General features: G+C 41.7%; 1 protein-coding gene across 3 annotated transcripts; it reads right to left on the minus strand.

The window, feature by feature from the left end:
- Positions 1–417: 417 nt before the first annotated feature.
- On the minus strand, positions 418–21873 carry LOC115376547 (B-cell scaffold protein with ankyrin repeats-like). 3 transcript variants are annotated; one of them, XM_030076211.1, is made up of 16 exons: positions 21855–21873; positions 20890–21285; positions 18879–19021; positions 18646–18784; positions 17027–17169; positions 15778–15892; positions 14316–14512; positions 9280–9343; positions 7183–7395; positions 5130–5192; positions 3141–3325; positions 1627–1690; positions 1443–1472; positions 1120–1199; positions 893–927; positions 418–742 (listed from the first exon to the last, which is right to left on the minus strand). In XM_030076211.1, the coding sequence occupies exons 1-15, from the start codon at positions 21865–21867 to the stop codon at positions 895–897; spliced, it is 1878 nt and encodes a 625-aa protein (XP_029932071.1). In that variant the 5' UTR covers positions 21868–21873; the 3' UTR covers positions 418–742; positions 893–894. The 3 variants fall into 3 exon arrangements, with proteins under 3 accessions (XP_029932071.1, XP_029932070.1, XP_029932072.1); XM_030076210.1 differs by having other exon boundaries at positions 14316–14515; XM_030076212.1 differs by lacking the exon at positions 1120–1199 and having other exon boundaries at positions 14316–14515.
- Between the last annotated feature and the right edge of the window lie 165 nt (positions 21874–22038).

Here is a 22038-nt window from a genome sequence, read left to right on the forward strand (position 1 = left end):
GCGAGTTTGATCATAAGTTATATTTAGCGACGAGGCGCCCTCTAGAGCCAGAGCTGTGAAGAGTTTCCTCAGCCTGGAAATCATATGGGAAACGTCTCGGTCTGGGATCCAGGCCCATGAGAACCTCTCACTATGACTAATGCCATTTGGTGCATTAGCCATTTTAAGAAACTGCAGCGTATTTACTCCCCTTGGATTTGCATTTCTAAGTTGGTGTGCCTTCTGCGGTCATGATATTTTTGGTTAAAGAAAGCTTCATGAGGAGAGTTATGCAAAGTTTAAAAAGTAGGTGACCGAATGTTCACTTGTGCAAAGACGACCAAATTTGCTGGAGACGCTGAAAATCCACTTTAGAGCAAGAAATAGCTGTTTGATGAATTTATTTACTCTCAAAAGTTACAAAGTGGTTTCTGAAATGACAGTCTTAAATGTGAAACACTTTACAGAATGATCACAATTAAAGTGGTAGTTAAAATAGCTGTGCTGTGTTACAAAGGTTATGTTCATGCTGTGTATTTATGTGCTTTTTATTTATTTTATTATTTGATTATGTTTGTGGCTGCCTATCTTAAATTAAGACAAAAAAAAATCAAGAATCAATGCATGATGAATCAGTAAGCAACACATTTGCCCGAGATTTAACAGGATTGGACAGTTAAACCCAAAAACTCATGTTTTACATCAAATGGAAAATCCTTGGAATAATCAGCGGAGGAAGTGAATCTTTGTGTAGAGATGATGCCTGTGAATATGTAAAATATGGTAAGCTTGAATTAATATTTGCAGAGGCAAATTTGTTTACCCAAGTTGATTTCAGTGCACACGATAAACTGATAAGACAGATTAATATACATGTGTTGCATTTATGCACAGCCGTTGCTTTTGCGCTCACCTTCACCGTTTGTCAGCTTTCCAGAAGAAATTTGTCTGCAAAGTGATTCATTGGTGAGTCAAATATACATTTTTTGACAGTGGTGAGCAAGCAGGCCTAATGCATTTTTCAGCTAAAATACAATAAAATTCTTAGGCAACGCATCTTTCAGATCTAATAAAATATGATTTTTCATATTCATTGTTTGTGCTGCTAAGCTCTCCCTTGGCAAGCAAAGTAAAACTTACATGCTGTCCTTTAAGAGGCTTGCTATAAAAATCTGACTCCACTGGATGGCTTCCTCTTCGACATTCATTCACGGTAACATCTAGGGGGAAATTATCCAATTTGCACAGCCGTATGGAGAATTGTTCAGTGAGAGAAATAAAAGACTTCCATTAACTGTGAGTGAAACTCGCTAGATCAAAACAAGGTCTTTGGGGGTTTGATTAAATAACACCTCCCCGAGGATCAGCTCTCCTCCGCTGCAGTTGGAGAAAATGCAAAGGCATACAAACAGCAAACTCACAGTTTCTCTATGAAGATTGAGATCATTTTTTTTCAGACTCACTTGGTGTGTGATGAACAATGTTGATTTTATCTGTAGGGGAGAGAAGAGTTGCTAAGCAATTTGAAGAGTAACTCACCATTTACACTTGTTTGTTTTCTGGATATTAAGCTTGGTGGCTCAAAATATGCTTATTTTACGTTATTTTGTGTCTCTGTGTTGAACCCACATGAAGAGGGATATTTACCATAGACGCTGTCATCGTCCTGCCTGTTGCTGATGATCGTCGCTCTCAGCTGACGCAACTTCTCCTGTGGAACAAAAGCCGCCTTCACTGACATGAGCGAGCCTTTATTTACACCTTTTTTTCTGCAGCTTTCCAAATTTAAACCGTGTTATGTTTTTGCGTGCGCTGGCTAAGAAAAGCAATGGAGGCCCTGCACATGTGTCAGAAACCTTCTAGCAACCACATCTGGCGCCATCATGGAGAGCCAGCCGAGAACTGGCTGTGTTTTAAAACGGCTAAATATACACCAGGCTGATAAAAAAGATTGTTGTGGAATGAGTGTAGGTGAAAGTCAGTCAAATTAATTGTTACTGTGGCTTTTGTTAGCTGACTAGCCCGCAGGCACAAGGGATGTGCAGAAGTTGGTGCCTTGTCTGAACAATAGTTCCTAGATGATTACAAGAAAAGAATCTGTTGTGCCGTTTGGGCTTAAGAATGAAGACGTCTTATTTTTGGCATCTTACTGTAATAATAATTGCTTTTGTAGTTAAAGGACAAAGATAAACCATCTTTTTGATCTGTTTCTGGCTTTGTGCTCATGTTGAACACAAACCTGAAGTCTTGTCCTACTTTACAATTCGTGCATTGTAACATTGCAGACGACTGATGAAATGTAAATATATGTAAGTATATTTAAAGTGCCCATGAAATGACTTCTTAAATAAGGACATCATCCCGCACTATATGGTGTAAATGAATATTTCAACCAATAAAACCTTCTCAAATCTTTAAACATCTTCTCTTATCCACCTGTGTCTTCAAATAAAATCATGTTTATCTCTCAGATTAGAGTCAGTCTTTGCTCTTTCCGATGGAGTTACATTTGTGAATGAACCTTCGCTGCACTATTTCCCGCCCAAACATCTCGTTTCATCAGGAAATACATTGAATCAAGTAGGTAAAAGTCCATTTCATGATCTTAAGTCTAGTCTAGGGTTAGTCAAGTTTATTATTGTTTGTATCTCAGTGGAACCAAGAAGGAATGAAAAAAGCCTGGTGGAAAAGTCGGCCAGACTGATTAGTAAACTATCCGCTAGTAATGCTAACCTTAGCTGCTGCTCGCTAGTGCACAAATCAATCGTGTTAACACAGTGAGGCCGAGCTAACATTTTCAAAACACAAGGGAACGTATATCGCTGAATCATGTTGGAATGGCCAGTTCATGCACTGAAAAATGCAAAATGTTTGTTACTCCAATATGGCTGCCAGATGGGTGTGCTAATGTCAACTTAAAGCTTCTTATTCTTTGGATAATACTCTAACATGCATCAGGACCACGTTCAGGATACGAGTCACACCACATCCAACATGTGCCGCACATGGAGGACGTGTGTGTCATACGTGAGTAAACTGCAGGTTGGTTTGTTTTGCCGCTCTCAGACAGCCGCGGTGAGGCCGTTTCCTCCTCTCGGCGAGGTGAGGTTGGCTCCTGCGTCGGCGGCTCTGTGCTGTGAAAGTGAGGCGCCGTGTGCTACCTGCTGGATGGAGTCCATGCCCTTCTGAACCCGCTGCCAGTCGCTGAAGCGCTCCAGGGCCTCATCCATGGTGAGAGAGCCTCCCTTCACCCGCTCCTGCAGCTCAATGAGCTGCTGCAGCCCCGGCGACTGGCTGGGCACAAAGGTGTCGTAGGTGGAGGAGATGCTGTCCCCTCGCGCACGTGCTGGGAAAAAACAAACAAACAAACAAACAAGAACAACTCAAACAAGCCAGCAAATGACCAGCTGTCTGTTTTTGGCGCTCCAAAATATGGCATGAACATTTACAGCTTAAAGGAGAAATAATTTAAATTTGTATTAACCTGGAGTACAAAACTGACAAATACAACATGCACACACACACAAACACACACACATTTACTGACCTCCTACCAGACAAGACACACTCATTAGGCAGGTTGTCATTTTGTTTTTCAGTCAGATAGTAGCAACATTTTAAAATTTTATTGGTTTGTTCATGTGACATGTGACATGTGACAGCAGCTTAACTAGTAAGGTGGTTCTAACACATTTTGAAAGAAAAATATAAACTCAAAGCTACTTCAAGCAAACTCGACCTTAGTATAGTGTTGGGTTGTGATATGAGTCCAAATATCCTCCTCAGTTGCTCTGTGCTCCCCCCTTATTTGTTAAAATACTATCAGGTCATTTCCTCCTTGCACGAGGATACAATGAATATGTTTCCTGCAGATGCTACCTGCCGGATCTACTTTCCGATTCAAATATGGAAAACACAAGAAAAGAGCGGTTTAAGTTCCTCAAAAAATGGGTACCAGGACTTGTTATATTTTTTATATTTGTTTTATATTTGCTTAATACACTTTGTGCACATTCATTTATGTGCTGAAAAAAAATATATTTTGGGACCTGTTTTTTTCTGTGGAAGTGAATGGAGAGACAGAAACACAGTATTGTGGATTAGCAGCCGAGAGGAGCGCAGAGCAACTAATGAGGACATTTCTCCACCATGTGGACTCATATTCAGGTAAATATACCATCCAACACTCTGCCAAGGTTAAAATCAGTGAAGAGTGTGTGTAAGTCCTCTCCATATGTTACCAGGAATCTGTTGGTAATGTGATTTTGTGATTCATTGGGGTGGTAAAATAATTTTCTAGGGGTGTGTGGTGAATTAGCTGCCTGCCACATTCCATTACCCACAGGTACCCGCCTAACAACCTCATAAGTGGCTCTATATCTTAAATGCCAAACATTATCACCAGTCATATAACTTGATGTTGTGTGCTCACACAACATCAAGTCGCTCCTGATGGGATTAAAATCAAATAAAATTCTAAGTAATTTCAACCAGAGAAAATTGCTGTAGTCCTGATTTCTGAGGTAAAAATGACCAATCGCTCGAACTCCAATGGTGATACTAATGCCATCTGGAGAGAGGGAAGTCAGGGGCATTTCTGTAGGCAGCGCCAGCCAGGCCACAGATGAGGAACCAAATCCAGGGACCATCGCCAGAAACTTTACTGATCAGCACCAGTGACTCACCAGTTAATTTACCAGGTACTAACAAAGTCACTTTCTGGCCTGAGCTCGCTGTTTTAGAAGAATAACTCAGTGGAATTACAAGAAGCTCCTAAACCCTCCAACCCTGTTTCTGCAGCAACAACAAATAAAAATCCTAAAACTGAAGACAAAGAAGCAAAAGACAAAGCGGTATTGTTATTACAGTGTTTTGCGTCATCATATATTACCTCTCCAGTAGACATTTTTGTCTGGTGCCTGCTCTCGTTACCTATCTTAACCTTTAGGGAAGGGAGGGCCATGCCAGAGACTTATTATTGAGAGTTTATGTAATTCCTACTATTCGTCAATAGAGGGCGTTAAAGGTTATACAATAGGCAATACCCCTTTCCTGTGATCACCAATGGAGTATTTTTCATCTAAGTGAAGTGCTTCAAATGGATCACATTACGTATTTCCTAGAAAAGTAACATCACCAGTCACTCTCACCTTGTTTAGTAGGAAGAGAATACAGCATGTCAGCGTCGCCCTGTGACATCTTCTTCTGGAAAACTGTAAACACATCGCAGTGCGCTATTATAGAGTATCATATCATTTCCATAGGCTTCACTGACGGTTACATTCACTGTCAAGCATGTTACGCTACATTTTGAAGCTGCTTCAAGCATCAGGCAATACACCTTTACTGATTTGTTCTCTTGTAGTTTAGCAAATCCTCCACAAGATGGCGCCACACACTTAAGAAAATATCAACCTGTGGCTTGACTGTTAAGTGTAAACATCCAGTCTTATGTGAACATGCTATTAAGACATTTTTTTTATGTTATAATGAAATCTGAATACAACGACATGCATTCTGATTTGGTATTCTCGAGCATTCCTCTCTTAAGACACAAATATATGGTCCTGGATTGAATTAGATACTCTTAATGATGGTATTGATTAGTCCTTAGAATGAAATGCTACACAATTTCGCTGAGCCTGGCATTTTTCCATTTGTCAGCGGTGCTGGAATTGCCTTAAGGCAGTGGTGGTGTGACATACACTGGATTAAAATTCTACATCCACACCCTGGTAGATACCCCCACCTCCGACTGTTTCCTACATGACAGCAGCACTGTTTTCCTCTTCATGTTCAAACACAGCCTCTGTCTCGCTCTTGCTCACAATACAAGACGCTCATGTGGCTAAAATCAAAATGAAATGGTGAGTGGAGCACTGTTTTGGATCAGCTGGATTTCAGGGGAATCAATGCGGCAATTACTTTCCTTTTCCATAGTCTCTGTGTAGTTTACATACCCCGTTATTCTCCATTCAAATTTCAGCGTTTCAGTCTCATTGAGCTCGAAATGTTGCAGCTAACAAAAGAAAACTCCTCATTATTTCCACTTGTGCAGTGTTCTCCAGCAACTGGCACCTCGCCTAATCCTCCAGCAAGCCTCATCTCTTCTCTCGCATCTCTCTCACTGCAGCAGTGGGAGTGAAGAGCAAAATGTGATCCTTGTGTGGTTTGAAGCTCCACTGTCTCAATAGATGGAAACCTCAGAATCCCTCTCCTTTCTCTCGTGCACTCTGGGGACATGGACGATGGAAAACATGTGTAATGACTTATTCTGGCTGACTTGGCCTTGGTCTGGCCAAGATTGGTTGCAGATGGCAGCCCGGTAGTTCCCTCTCTCTTACTGAGGAGATGGTTGGGATACAGGGAGTATAATATATTGGGTGAGTTCACTGGAGCACTCAATCTCCTTTTCACTTTGTAAGTCCCATTGGGCAGTGAGCTGGCTCAGTGGATAAGCAAAAGCTCAATAAAGAGCTACATAATGGAGAAAGGATGCCTGTTGCACAATCATAATAATTTTTTGAGATTGTGTGTGTGTGTTGCATGCATGAATGGCTGGCTGGTGAGGGAAAATTGCCATTTTGGCTCTGAGAAAGGCAATTAATACAGCCTTTTTTTGTATGTGTGTGTACACGTTTGCATTTGAAAGACGAATACACACAGTCAAAACCGTAGCAATGATTTATGATTTAGCTTTAATAATACCACTCACTTTTGGATGTTTCATTGTCATGAATTATTCACACTGCTCAAATTGAACAGTTAGGAACTATAGGCCCTCAACCACCCAGGCAAATGGGTCTTACTCTCTCTCTCCCTCTCTCTTTTTTTTGGGGGGGGGTTTGTTTTGCAGAGAGGAGCAACCAACTTCTTGTGGTTTTATGTGATGAAAACAAACAGCATCGCAGAAGCCTCGCTGCTCTATTCGCCACTGCTCTATTCACAATGGCAATGCACATTCCAGGCACTTCCTCCCCTCCCACATGCTCTCCCAAACTCCCCTTCACACACTGCAACTCAGCCTTGTTTTTCTCTCCGAGCCAGTCCTGTCATATCTGTGTCGAGGGGTGATCTCAGGTAATAAGAGATAGATGAAGTTTAACTCACCCAGAAACGAAAATTCTAACATCAAAAACTGCCTAATTAGTGAGTAACTACAAGTGAAATGATTTATTTTTGCATTTATCTGTTCTGTGTTACCTTGAGCAATGAATGGGATGCGGTCCTCCTTCACTTGGGTGCTCTCGGGCCGAGGTGTGGGTGCTGGTGGGCGGTTGGCAATGGGGACGGTGTTGCTGGAGCTCAAGATGGTGTCATACTCTTCATCATTCACCCCGAGCAGCGCGTATGGGTCTTCTTCCCCTTCCTCCTCTTCATGTTCCTCCTTCTGAGTGTCAGTGGTAGAAGGACTCCCTAACAGGCATTTAAAGGATAGGTTTGGCAGTTTTCAACCCAGCTGTGTTAATGTTATGTTGATACCCCTCATTTATAACAGTACTAACTTATGACTTCGCTGCAGCTTCTTGTTCACTGTTAACACAGTCCAACAGTACACTTGATTTCAGCCTCAAAAACCAACTGTACACTCAAAAATGGTTGAAAAATTGTGTTTTCTAACGAGTTTTATTTAGCATTAACATTACTATTGCCTTGGATACACCTAAACTGTTCTGCTGCAGCTAACGTCACGCTCACAGGAACTCGGACCACAGGATATCCATCCAGGCAATTGCTGACCTGTGACAACATGGTGCTCATGGTGTCAACTCCATGAAAATAAATGCTCTCAAGAAGAAAACAATGTGAGTTTTCTTCCTCGGGGAATGCCTAAGAAAAAAGCATCCATTTTTCCTGAGTTGATACTGTAACCAGCATGCTGTCAAACTATACAAGATGGATATTCCCAGGTCTGAATTCAACTGAATGCAGCATTAGCTGACATAGCGGAGTCATTCCTATGTTCCCAGGGTCCTGTGTTCCCAGATTTATAGGGTACATTAAGGGGATATAACACAGGGTCTTATGTGGGGTAGGGTTAGGGCTACTGTTAGGGTTAATTAAAGGATTAGAGTTAATGTGTGTTAACAGAATATTGAACTAAGGAACATAGAACCCTGGAAACATAGGGCCCCAGGAACATGGGACCTTGGGAACATAGGATCCTGGGAACACAGGGCCTCAGGAACATGGGACCTTGGGAACATAGGATCCTGGGAACATAGGGCCCCAGGAACATGGGACCTTGGGAACATAGGGCCCCAGGAACATGGGGCATTGGGAACATAGGATGCTAGGAACATAGGACCCTGGGAACATAAGGCCCACGGAACATATGACCATAGGAGCATTGGGCTCTGGGAACACAGGACCCTGGGAACATAGGGCCCTGGGAACATAGGATCCTGGGAACATAGAGCCCCAGGAACATGGGACCTTGGGAACATAGGATCCTGGGAACATAGGCCCCAGGAACATGGGACCTTGGGAACATAGGATCCTGGGAAATAGGGCCCCAGGAACATGGGACCTTGGGAACATAGGATGCTAGGAAAATAGGACCCTGGGAACATAGGACCCTGTGAACATAGGGCCCCAAGAACATAGGACCCCAAGAACATATTGGACCCTAGTTAAATAAAACTTATCAGAAAACACTGATAAAACTGTTTTTTGGGTGGACAGTTTCAAGATGTATTTGGCTATGTTCCAAGTTTCCTGTTTTAAAAAGTAACATTTAAATTGGTTTCAAGGCTCAAGGGCGCCCTTTTGGATTGTATTGCAGGCTAGTAAGAGGCTGCAGCTAAAGCTAGCACAGATACTGTGCCATATACGGTTGAACAATGATGCATGTCAACATCTTAATACAACCTGGACTGAAAAATACCAAACCTGTCCTATCCTCTTGGCGAGCTCAAATAGAAGATGGCAAGGAACTGCAACAGAGTAAAGCTAGTGTTGACGTTATAAACTGATAAGTACAGTACTGATGGTACCTCCTACTCACTGGCTGCATGAGAGAAGGTCAAATACAGGTCAACCGCTTGGGGAGGGAGGTATGATACTAAATGAGATTGTCATTATGAAGTTCAGCATGTTGTTTTCAGAATCATTTCACAGCTAAACAGAATCAACACTGTGCAGCGTGACCCTCCGCACGGGGGTGGGGGAGGCTTCGCAGTTATCGGAAATGAACATCACAAAAAGCAAATCTGCACCAGCTGAATGACATGCTGGAAAAAAAACCCATTACCGGTTTTCCTTTGTCCTCATTCCATATCCCATCAGCCCTTCACTCACCTGCAGTGCACATTAGTTCATACACACTGGCGTCGCCGTTGTCCTCGCCTGAGTCGAACATATTCTGCAACAAAAGACCATAAAGACGTGTTCTTCATGACTGTGGCACATCACTGAGAAACAGTTCAATAGAGGCAGTTCAAATGAAGTAATGCTTCTTCACTTACAGGACTGGGTGGTTGCTATATTTAAGAGTGGAGGCTTTTGTTACCAGTGTTGACACATTTGTTAAATTTTGATACACTGACCAACTGGATTGGCAGCCATTGGACTTTCACAAGTGTTTTACAGTGTGCATAATACTGTCACATGTAGCCTTCTTCCAACATTTTTTGGAGATAGAAATACATGCGCATTTAGATGACTATTCACTCTAAATTTAAATCTAAAAATAATGATTTGAAGGTCAGTTATACTGTAGGCTGATGCCACTTTACCCTAAATACCATGCAAGTGTTTTCATACCAACTTTGACTAAAGTCCAAATTATTAACTGTGGTATGTTACTACATGTGTTGGGACTTCACACGTAGAACAGTCTGCATTTTTGAGGTTATAACAGGGATTAGAGAGGTGTGCTATCACAACGTGAACATAATCCTGCCTGCTGGCACAATCCATGTACTTTTTCCTCTAACAGTGATACTGTGGAGTGAGCCTGTTTGCTAATAGCATGCTGAGGGACAGAGAGGGGTATCATCAGAGTAATTATGAAATCACAGACAATCTTCCCCTTTCCGTTCTAACATATCATTTAGTGGGCAATTCAAGAGCCAGTTTTGGCTCAATATGTGGACTACATCTGCGATTAGTAATTGAGAATGTATCAGTTTACGGGCATATTATAACTTCTACAAGTGCTGTGTGGGGAGAAAGGGTTACGATATGTTTTTATGTGCAGTGAACAAAATGCTACTTTGCACAAAAAAAAAAAAAAAATGCTTTGAAGGAGACAGACAAAAACAAGAGCAGCAAATTGATTGTGATTCTACTGTATAAAAATTGTTAGGATTAATTGAAATATTAACCAACAACCTTATGCTTCAAAGGAAAGAACAGACACTTTGTGCATTTATTACCGTAAAACATATGTAAACAGCTGGGAAGATGGTGAGTTCTCGCAACAGAGAAATAATAATGGTAACAAATGTTTCCATCAAGGGATATGATAATGTCTTACTCTTATAATTGGTACGAGAATATGGTTTTAATGCAATCCCAGTGAATCAATAATTCTTTTCAGTTTTTTTTTTTTTTTTTGCAGAATGTGTACAGCTCACTTTGATCAGGAGGGTTTCCATATAACTAGCCATGCTCTGTATGCAGTTTCTAAGCAACACAGCCACTCATGACTCAATTACAATATTGCACTGTCCCTAGTACCACAAAGTACTTATTGGCTGTCATGAATGCTTTACTTAACAGTAGAGGTTCGCAACCACTGCAACAGGTAGATGGGACGGGTTAATTACCATCCCAGCTTGAGCACTGAATTATAATAGTTCGATGCTGTGCTTAAGTATAATGTGCTGTTTTCACCGGTAATTCCAGGAATGAGCGAAAATATTTATTTATAAACCGCAAATGATAAATGATTTTTGCAGATGTCTTAAATTGCAGGGGCCCCAGGCATTCTGACAAATTCAGTTTCGCCGCCACAATCCAACCAGCAGTGCTGCAGAAATACAGCGGGAGTTGGCCGAACATTATTTTGCTGGAAGAAAGAGGAATTAACTTCATGTGACTACACAACAAGGACTATAAATCCAGTTTTTTTGTGGCCGTACTGGTCAGCTCACAGGCTGGCTTGTCTCAGCTCTCCTTGCGTTTGCCAGCATGTTGACATGATCGTCTGGCCACATAGTGATTCCACGATAAGGCGGCCTGATACGCTGCAGATTGCAGTGTCCCCTTTTGACAGGCTTAGTACATTACGACCAGCTCTGTGTATCAACGGAAAAGAAAGATCAGTAAGCAAGGAGCCCCATAGGCCTTTCAGACTTCTGTAAAACTAAAATTAATTGGTAAACCTGTCTGTTTTCATTAAAGTTTATAGTTATAGACTTTTTTCTAAGTGACTACATGATAAGGTCAATATCTTTACACTGTCCTGCTGCACACACACACACACACACACACACACACACACACACACTGCTTTTAGCCCCAGGGATGCAGACAGCTTCCCAACTTCCTTTCAGAATGAAAATGACTATATCATTCAAATACTAAACAAATCTCAGAATTAGGCTGACAACCAGCTCATTGTACGGAAGCTAACCAAAATTAACATGGCATGCAAAATAACCTAGTCGGACTCAACGCCCACCTGTTGGTCCCAGTGCATGAGGTTGTCTAAGTGTAGCTTAACTGTACTTGGATACAAAACAAAAGTAAACAGCAACGGGCATTGGTAACTCTCTGTAGCCTTGCTGTAGGAATACAGTTGCAATGTAATTTCTCTTTTTGTTTTTCTTCAGAGGGGCCAAACTAATTTCCAAGTGCAGACACTGAAATTTGTGATGCAGTGGTAATCATAAATAAAGAAAAAAAAGACATGTGGAACTTGGACTGGTAATTACTATTAGCCAGCACTAGCTTGCAGGTCTAAGACATAAGTGTAAAGGTTTATTGCATAGCATTTTCTATATTTGTGCTCGTGTTATGCTCTCCCTGAATAATTCAGCCTTCCCCTCCGGAGCAGTTCACAGCTAATTAACAAAGAGGAGTGGTGCCAGGGCAGGCTAGTGGATCTGACGTAGGTCCTGTGAGTGATTCAGCCTGTGTATGGAGCAGGGGACCCATCCATCCAGGATTTATTGACAGAGAGTTGGTACACTGACGCCCAAATCACTGATCCATCACGGGCTGATTAATTGGAGGTAGGGGGAAACACTGCGAGTGAGTTAATGAAACTGCTGCACAAAAGGAGCCAGAACAAAACCCCACCCCCACAGCGATGAATCATTCACCTGCTTACACTGACACACCGCACAGACACCGTATGTGTATGATTTTCAGGTGTCAACATGAATTTTAATTACCTTGCAGCGAAACCACAATGAATTGTCAGCTCCTTGTGCATGTCAAATCTGATATGTTACATCTATAGGCTTGTGCAAATCCCCACGGAGAGGCTTCTGCTCGACTCTAGTGCTCCCCTGTCAGTTTATACAACTCACAGTGAGCACTTCGACTCACTAGAGCAATCTGATCAAACCTAGCTCCATCTGCAATCACTCGCAATTAGCAGCGTTGCTAGGGGGATAAATACATTTACAACAGCTGTCGGAGTGTCTGAATTTCCCTCAAGGGGGAATTCTCCATAGACCGATCCAAAACATCAGAGAAAGTGAAAAGTTACCGCTGTTGCAAAAGAAGAGGAGAGTAGAATAGGAGGCATTTCCATACAAATAAAAGCCTGTTTTGCCACGGTCTGTTGCACACAATTGTGATTCACCCTATGGCCACATCATGACGGCTTTTACTGCTCTTAAGCTCGGTGTCTGGTAGCTCTTTCCTGGGGAAAAAGGAAGTGATGCACTTTCCTTTTTCGGTGGCGGCAACAGCAGTTTCTTTGCAATGAATAAAAAGGAAAAAGTGAGTAGTTTGCATGAGCTGTGCTAGTCACCGTGGCTGAACAGAGAGAGAAGTGTCTCTGGGATGTGCACTGCAGAAACACCACACCTGCTTGGCACACAACATGTCACCCAAAAACAAACAAACAAAAAAAACATGCATCTTTCAGGCTACCATTCAAATAAATCTTAATAATCTAAATATTAATGAGACTAAATGACAGTGGATATATTTATAAATACTCACAAGTGTCATATTTTCTTTCTTTTTTTTTTTTTTTGGAATTGCTTCACATATTCCTGGCCTGTCACTAATACACAGCCTCTGAGGGAGTCTATCTTGACTATTTCCATAAAAAAGGATTCCTGTGAAAATTAAGTTATTAGGTTAAACTAAAGGATTAAGTGCTTATTTCTGTGGGCAATTATGTATATTTGGAATATGTGAGGAGTGTTTTGCAGACCACACCACAAGAAACAGTGTCACATCAGTCGGTGCATTATTTCTTTGTTTTAATGATTACTGTCTTCTGTGCATCATGGCATCTTGGGCATTATGATGCCAGCATCCTTTGGCTTCATCAAAGAAAACAAATGCAAATGTGTGCATACTGTAACGAGCTATTAAGTTTGGATTGCTAGACATTAGTGAAGAAATGGTAAACGACTTGCAGTTGTGTTACTGAACCCACACAGTAAGATGGGAGATTGAGCAGGGAGAGGCTCTCTATATTAACATGAGAAAATGGCAGCCATTACACATGAAATCATGGCATTAGTGGCTGCATAATTGTCTTAATGTATGCAGACAACCTGCACTCACACTGCAAACACACCATTGTGCATGCATGAACAAACACAGGCTTCCTCGTCTCTGTGGGGGCCCTGCATCGAGAACCACACATATCCAAGACGAGAGGAGATAACGCGAGTCATAAATCCACTTGCTGTGCCTTGGACTGGAAGTAAAGATGCTGTGGTTAGGGGGGGAAGGGTGATGGAGGTGGTGGTGGTGAGAATGAGCTGACCCCTGGCAAACAGCTCTTTCCATCCCTCTATCCACTCCACCCTCTTCATTATTGATGGAGCACCTCTTACTCCAGAAGGCCTGACACAGGACTGCCTTGCCTGGGAGATCTCAAGATCTATGGTTCCTTGTGTCTTTTTTTCCTCAGCCCCTATTCAGCTTGTTAACAGGTAGCCAGGAATTATATTTAGCGTGCATTACATTCATATGGGAAATGCTGTGGATTAGGCACCCAATAGATGTCTGTGAGCTGATTTAATTGGCTAAGAAACCCTAAAAAGGCCTTTTATAGCACCTTACACCAATGAGAAAGTACTGGAAAGAAATGAAACTCATCATCAGACAGCAATGAATGACAGCGCACAGGCACAAAAGAAAGAGGCTGATACAGACACCCAGGAGATGCAAATAGCTGATGAGGAAATAGTTACCAGTCTTTCCTTCAACAAGATGTGAAGCTCTTTATGGCCGTGGCTCTTGGCAATGTCAGTGGGGGTCTGTCCATGTCGATTGGCTGTGCGCAGCGCTCGCTCGGCTCCTGGACACTGCAGCAGCAGGCTGGAAACGCTCTTGAATCCATTTTGGGCAGCAAAGTGGAGGAGCGAGGGAACATCCACAGGGTGGAGCTCTGCTGAGGGCGGTTTTGCCAGTTTTGAGTTTTGGTTAAAACATAATCTTGCCAAAAAAGTGCCAGTGTTGACGATTAATGAGGTGTAGTTAAGCATTTGCAGCTGCAGATTTATAAAACAGTGTGCACATAATGTTTTCAAAGACTGGAGATTGTATCGCATACTTGCTGAGGCCAGTAGTCAATTCAGTGACTCTGTCAAAGTGTTAATTTAAAGTTGACTGCATGCGGTATTAGAAATTAAGCACCTTAAAAAGAGAAAGACAGCTGGAAGGCACATATTGACCTGCTTGTCATGGAAATGTTTCCCTTTGCCCTTTTTAGCAGAGTTAAGAATCAATCTCAGCAGCTGATGAGGCCATCAATCTGCCGCATAATGAGCCAAGAAATAATGGAAGACTTTTGTCATGGTGGATAACGTGCATCATGCAAGAAGAATGAATTCCAACTGCGCACAGTATGCAGCATCCATGCCGCTGTATAAACACATGCTAAGAGGGAAACAATTTATGAAATGGACATACGGCGTGGTGAGGCATACCATAAATGCTGCTGATGTTTTGTATTAACACAAGGTATGGCTTCATCATTTGCTCTTATTATCACCTGTCAGCTGGTGTGGTGCTAATAAGTTATTTCTGGGCAGAGCTGCAGTAATTGGACTATATGTGCATGGGTAATAAGCAAAAGTCAACCAGCAAAATTGTTTCAATATTGTAGAGAAAGTTATGTGTAATATAAACAACATGTTTTGGCCTCATGGCAATAGGGCGTCAAATGTGACAGAGTGCAGGGACAGACAGATTTCTTTATCAAATAAAACATGCTCACTGATTAATCACCATATCAACAAATCTTTCACACTGCAGCTCCATCTTAAATCATTTTGTTCTAATTTTCAGTGTTAAAAATCAGTAAAAAATCAAAAATCTGCCATCTGGATTAAATAATCCTGTTAAGGCAATCCCAGCACACTAGTATCAAGAAAATGACACTTGATTCATGGAAATTCTGGAAGCAAGATGATTAGTGTTGATTTGATTTGATTTGTGTTAGGAAAAACAAGATTTTTAACACTGAATATGAGACTAAATGACTTGTGAAGATGGGGATTTTTTGCAGTGTGAAAATATTGTTTGAGCATCACAGAATTTCAAAATAGAATGTGGTTTAGTTAGCCCCTCTAATTTTTTTCCGTCATGGTTTGCCGCGTGATTACTCTCTTGTTATTACATGTAAGGTAAGAGCAGGCAGTGTTACAGTACCTCTCTCAGGTGCTTTCTCACCCTGCAGGCCCTGAAAGCCTCCGGTGGGCATTCCCTCCAGCAGCATGGAGGACAGCTTCTGATCCAGCTTCTCTACAGAGGACACCTGAAGAGCCTGAGGAGTCCGCACAGACAGACTGTCAGGCAGGCAGGACTCCAAACAGGAACCACAGGCCTTTATTCCACATCAAATGTAAGCAACATGCTGAATTATAATCTACAGCAAACAAGCGGGACAATGGGAGTCAGCTTTGTTCTGCTTTGTCAAGACATCCAGCATTGTATGGCTAAGTAGCCTATTTAACAGCAAAACACAAAAATAGCAGGTTGGACGCAAAATCGTGTGGGCTGGGTTGGAGGTAAAAAGTTATTACTGCCAGACATCTCGGTCCAGTATTGCCAACTTAGAGTCTTAGTTTGAAAGATAGCAGTATTCACTATTGTCATTCACTCTCTTGGCAAATTAGGCTTTTGGCATCGGGAAGTGGACTGCTGGAAGTTTGCCTCCTCAGCAAAAGAAGCCCAATCACATCAAGTGTTCGTGGCCGAGGCAAGGCTGGAACCTGCCACCTCTTCATTTTGAGAGAGAAAATGCTACAGCAGTGCACATAAACACAAGCGGGAAATATGCTGATTCACCTCATCAACTGTTTTTTTTTTTCCAAGTGTTTTCTTAATGGCTAATGTGTATTGATCATATTCAGCATTTTGCAGTGGGGATCAATTCATTTCTTTGACTGACTTACATTCAGTAAGTATTACAACACACTCTGACTAGAGAAAGCAAAGCATTGCAGTCAAATGTAACTTCACATTACTAAATCAATCATTGACTAGTTATTTGAATATATTTGCAAAGTAACGTTATAGTACTTTGTCATGGAATAGTTTATTACTCCCCAGCGTCCTACTTTGTTTGAAGGGTTACACATTAACCATACACACTATTTTGTGAGGAAAACCTACAGTACATAGTACCACTCTTGTAGTTCACAGAGGAAAACTTTTAATACAGTTTAATAATTTTAGAAACAATCTACATCTTCATTTTCCACAACTGCAAATAGGAAATTTAACTATTAGAAAGTTAGATTCATAATGTAAAATAATTTATGTTACTGTAGGTGTAACTGTGATTTCTAACATGATCTAGATAAAGCCTGAGCTTCCCTCAGCACAGCCCTGGTGGTTATCAATTCATGAAGTAAAATGTTAATATTCCTCAGATGGCCCTGAGCAGCAGGACTACCTGACACATGAAGTCTACGGGGTTGGCCGCTCCTCTCAGAAGCCTTGTAATCTCGTCCATGGTGCTATAATACTGCAGCTGTGTCCTGCTCAGTGTCTCTCCCCCACAATGCAGGGTCACGTTAACATTTCCTGCTGGAAAATCTGCAGTGGACATAACAAAGTGTCTCTGCTGAGGCATGTGGATGTGGTTTCCATGTATACATTTTATCTCTTCACATGATACCTCACTTGTAAACTATTTCGAATGGCTAATAGGGCATTAGGAGGGGAAAAAAACAATAAAATCAAGCAACAAATGCAAATATTAAGGAAAAAGGTGAGTGCAGTTCAAAAACAATAACAAAAGGACAGTATGTGATATCAAATCTATAAAAACAAGACGTAGCACGTGATATAAAACATGATGCAGAAGTGGTTAAGTCCAGAAGGACATGATCCTAGATCAACATCCCATGGTGCATTCCTGGACCAACATTGTGATCAGCCAATCACAGCCCTCTGACATCATCAGTGCACTGCTCCTGTACTTCTTTCAAAATTCATTTCTGTTTCTTTAGAGATAAGCCGAGTTGAAGTTAGTACAATTGCTGCAGTGCAGACAGCTCTAAAACAAGTCATATCCTCAGTAAAGCTAAATATTGGTCACAAACATTAAAGAGTAAGGATAATTTTGCAGTTGTGTATGTGAAAAGAGCAAAACGCAAAAACTCAGTGTGGGCTACTTCACTGTATTCCAAAAAAATATTGTTGTAACAAGTAAAGTAGGTCTAATGTTGCTTTGGTCAGCATAAGTCAGCTTTTAAATGAACAGGAGCATCGTAGTTTTTCAAGTAAACAACTTTCGATGTGAGCTAATTTCAGTGGTGACAAGTTGAACTGTACTCATTCATAAGAGAAATTAATTTTTGCACTTTTAATAGGCATGCTAACAATGACAAAAAATGTATAAAAATACACCAAACATATCCTTTAATAATGACTTGTTTACCATTGTGAGGCACAATTTTTTTATAACCGATTTAAAACGCTTTTCTTTTTTTTCCAATTTTTTTTTCCATTTTTTTTTTCAAGATTGCAGCTCTAGTGTTGATCCAAGACCACTGCCATGCTGATCCTGTAATAATTGATCCTGTAATAATTTGTTCATGCAGTTTTACAGAGGAGCACCGAGGAATTTTGAAAGAGGCACAGGAGCAGCACGCTGATGATGCCAGAGGGCTGTGATTGGTTGATTGCAACATTGGTCCAGGAGCACAAGGTGGGATGTTGATACAGGACCATGTCTTGGCTAAATCACGTCGTGCGGCTGAGCTCCTCAGGCTGCCCAATCCAAATTCTGGGAGCCCCGATGGCAAAGAGCCAACAGCCTCTTGTTTTTAGTACAGACTCTGAAACAGCCACTCAGCCCTCTTTTAATCTAGACGTTGAAACAGGCCCTCATGTGGTTACACATCACTGGGAGGACCTCTTTCATTGTCTCAGCACTCAGCTCATGACATGGACCGATGACTATATTCCACTGTGCCTAGGACTCTCCTAAGCTGACTCAGATGAAAGATATGGCAATAAGCATTTCTTCTATCATGCACTCATTACTTGTCATTGTCTTTTGCTCACCCGGTGCATTGACAAAGAGGATGTGCTCATTCCAGTGGAGGGGCTTCACTCTCACCCTCTGATTGTCACCGCTGAACTCAACTTCAGCGTCGCCGCCAGCCACTTTATCTTTCAAAAGAATGAACATTTCCATGGAGCTCTACCAAAGAGACAAATCAATGCATCGCGGTCCAGTCAGTGTTGTGCTGTGCTTAATGAAACAGGCTCTACTAGTGACTAGATCAGTGTCTCACCCCACAGGGGACTCTGGAGGGGACGACCACAGCGCTAGACTTGCCGCCGTGTGCTCCACTTGACTGCATTTGTTCCGGCTTTTGCTCTGATCCTGACGCCCTGCGTGACAAGGGGTTGATGCTTACTGCTGCGGCTGATGCACCTTCAGGAAAACAAGACATTGAAGTCAACCTAATATTGAATTATGCACAATGTTAACCTGTTAAACATTCATTTAAAATTTAAATTAGAAGACTATTCACCATAAGTCAGTGGTGAGTAAGTTATTGTGATTATCTTAAGAATGATTCAGAAAGTCATAAAGGTAACAACAAAATTGACAATTTGATTCTGTATGTGGGTCAGAATAAGCCTCAACAGCCTATTCATGAGTGTGATAAATTTAGCATGAAAAGTGCACAAGTTGCTCACGAAACGTGTGTAGACCAAATACAAGACTGAAAAATATAGATAATCTGGCCTGTGCTCAAAAAGTGCAATGAATGCTTGAATCACTCAGGCTCAGGCAGCAGCAGATGAACAGAAACATGTATGGCCTCTTCATTAGTGTCATTACCACAAGCAGAATCAATTTACAGCCAACGTGTCCTTACTAAGCATAAAACGACTGATTTGATAATATTTTTTTTTTTTTTCCGTTTCACAAATTCTCCCCTGTTACCTGTTTTGACAGGTCACAGGTTGCCTATAATCCCCATTTCATGTAACATTGCCTCAGTTTTCATGATATATGGGTCCTACAAAATAACCAAATCATAGATTGCAGTTCCTGTTCTGTTTATCAAAAAGCAAACAGACAAACAAAGTGACCCTGTAGGATGAAAGGAGGCTGTTTTCTCCCCTGCAGTTCATACTTTTGGCTCAGATTATAACTGAACTGGGTCTGAACTGCTAGGTTGCGTCACAGTTTGATGAGGCAGGGTACATTTGAATTTGCATGGCTGGAGATTACTGATCAGTAACAGCCAAGGAGGAAAGACTGGCTATTTGCATCAGACGTCCATCCTACATACGTCTGTATAAATAGAAGTTTTGCTTCTACTTGTTAGTTTATACAAATAGTTCAATTAGGAAAAACAGGAAGGGAGGCAGGGGATAATTGGTGGGATAGATGAGGACAAGCTAGAGGTACCGCAGTTTCTCCAAACTTGCCTCTGCAGCTGCTGCTAAAGAGCATTAATTGTCAGTCTGCAGCACACATAATTCTCAGGAAAAATAAGTCACTAAACAGTTTGCCAAGCCGCTGCTGAGGCATTCTTACAAATAATGAGCATTCTTTTCTTCGCGTTTATGACAGCGGAACAGCAAGGCCACACATAATCTTTCCTGGAACCCGTCTGCGTTGAAGAGCGTGATTGTATTCTGGGTTTCCAAGATTTGGTCGCAGACAGCGTCTAAATTTCCGATCTGTTTTACTCTCATCTATTATGATATTATCCAGCGGTATAAACTACAGTGAGACAGATATGTGGCTTCACGGATTTTGGCCTTTCGATTAAAAACGGGTATCAGGCATTTGATATCAGAACCAGAATCAGAATGAGAAATACTTTATTGACCCCCAAGGGGAAATCTACCTCTGACAAAGATCCCATGATGCTCTAAATGCTGAATCAGAGCTGTTTCTAAGAACAAAACTCTGAGGGAATGAAACGATAAGAATTAGTTTCGCTTAACTTGACTCAAACTCAAGTGGGATACAGTAGTTTCACATCTCAGTGTTTCCCAAAATGGGATGTGGGGACTTCCAGAGGTCCTTGAAGAAGGTTCAGACAGCCTTTAGTAAGAAGACAAATGGCTAAATATAACTATTATTTCTTTGTGTGGACGTTAAGGTTCACTCCACTCTGCTGCCCTCCATGCTGCAGTGCAGACAGCTCTAAAACAAGTCATATCCTACAGAAATCCTTGAGACAAAATGTTTTCACATGGTGTTCAGGGGTTTCATTTGTAGCTCTCAGGGGCCCTTGAAAAGGCGAAAAAGGAAAGGTTTTGGAGCCGATGCCATACCTCGCTTCACAATATCAGTCACAGTGGACAAGTACTCGTGAGCATCTTGTTCACTGGAGATCTGCGTGCACTCCTCTCCGTTCAGGGGCACCAGCTCCAGCAGAGGAGCCAGGCTCTCCACCCCACAGAGCAGCACCACCACGTGAGCCGCAGGGTTCAGCACACGGGCCAGGAAGAAGCGCCGCAGCTGGCACAGAGCTTCCAGCATGCCCCTGCTCAGGATCAGGAGCTTGCACTTATAGTGGCCCAGCCTCAGGAAGTCGTCCCGTCGGCTGGACACTGTGGCGATGTCATAGCAGCAGATCCCGCCCTCTTGGATGGGACCCGTGAAGGCTGAACGCAGGTACGTGGCCCACTGCTCAGCCTCTGCCTCATAGATAATAAGCAAGTCCGCAGCTACAAAAAAATACAATTCTGCTGAAATCCCAATGTGTAAAATGAACTGGAGGTTTATAATTAATTTAAGTATATTTGGCTAAATAGCACGATTTGTCAAATGAAAGTATTTTCTGTGGAAAAAAAACATCATAAGTACTTATTTTCATTATGCTTCAAGCCATTGAAGCTGCATAAGTTATATTTGTGGGAACTTTCCCTTAGACTTTCCTGCAATTGACAAGCATAAAGGAAAAACCTTGCGGCCTTCAAATCACATTTACACAGTATGAAAATATCTTAATTATTCTTTTTTTAGTGCTGTTGCTTGGACACTGAGACAAAAAAAAGGCAAAACATGGGAATTTGATATTTCTTTCCATTGTTATTGTGCCAACAATATAAGCAGCAAAATGAGGAGTAAATGGATTTCAAGATATTGTGATGTTGTCAACACTTAGACTTAGACAAAATATTGGTGTCAGCCTTGCCAGCAAGATGATCAAGCAGAAAGACATGCAAATTAAATCAAGTAAGCTTTATAATTTTCCCAGTAAAAATGTGCACAATAATGGAAAGGGATGGCTTACCCGTCTGGCTCATGGTTGCAGTGCTGTTTGTCCACAGGTCTTGCTTTGGAGTGACATGGAATACAGAGCTACTATTGTCAGGCGGGGGCAGATAAGAGGGAGTTTCCTGCTACATCAGATAGGGCAAGGATATGACACCTCATTTTCAAAGTGAACGTACAGGAATACTTTTCTGTGCAGCACC

The sequence above is a fragment of the Myripristis murdjan genome, chromosome 18 (genome assembly GCF_902150065.1).
Source record: "Myripristis murdjan chromosome 18, fMyrMur1.1, whole genome shotgun sequence".
NCBI lineage: Eukaryota > Metazoa > Chordata > Actinopteri > Holocentriformes > Holocentridae > Myripristis > Myripristis murdjan.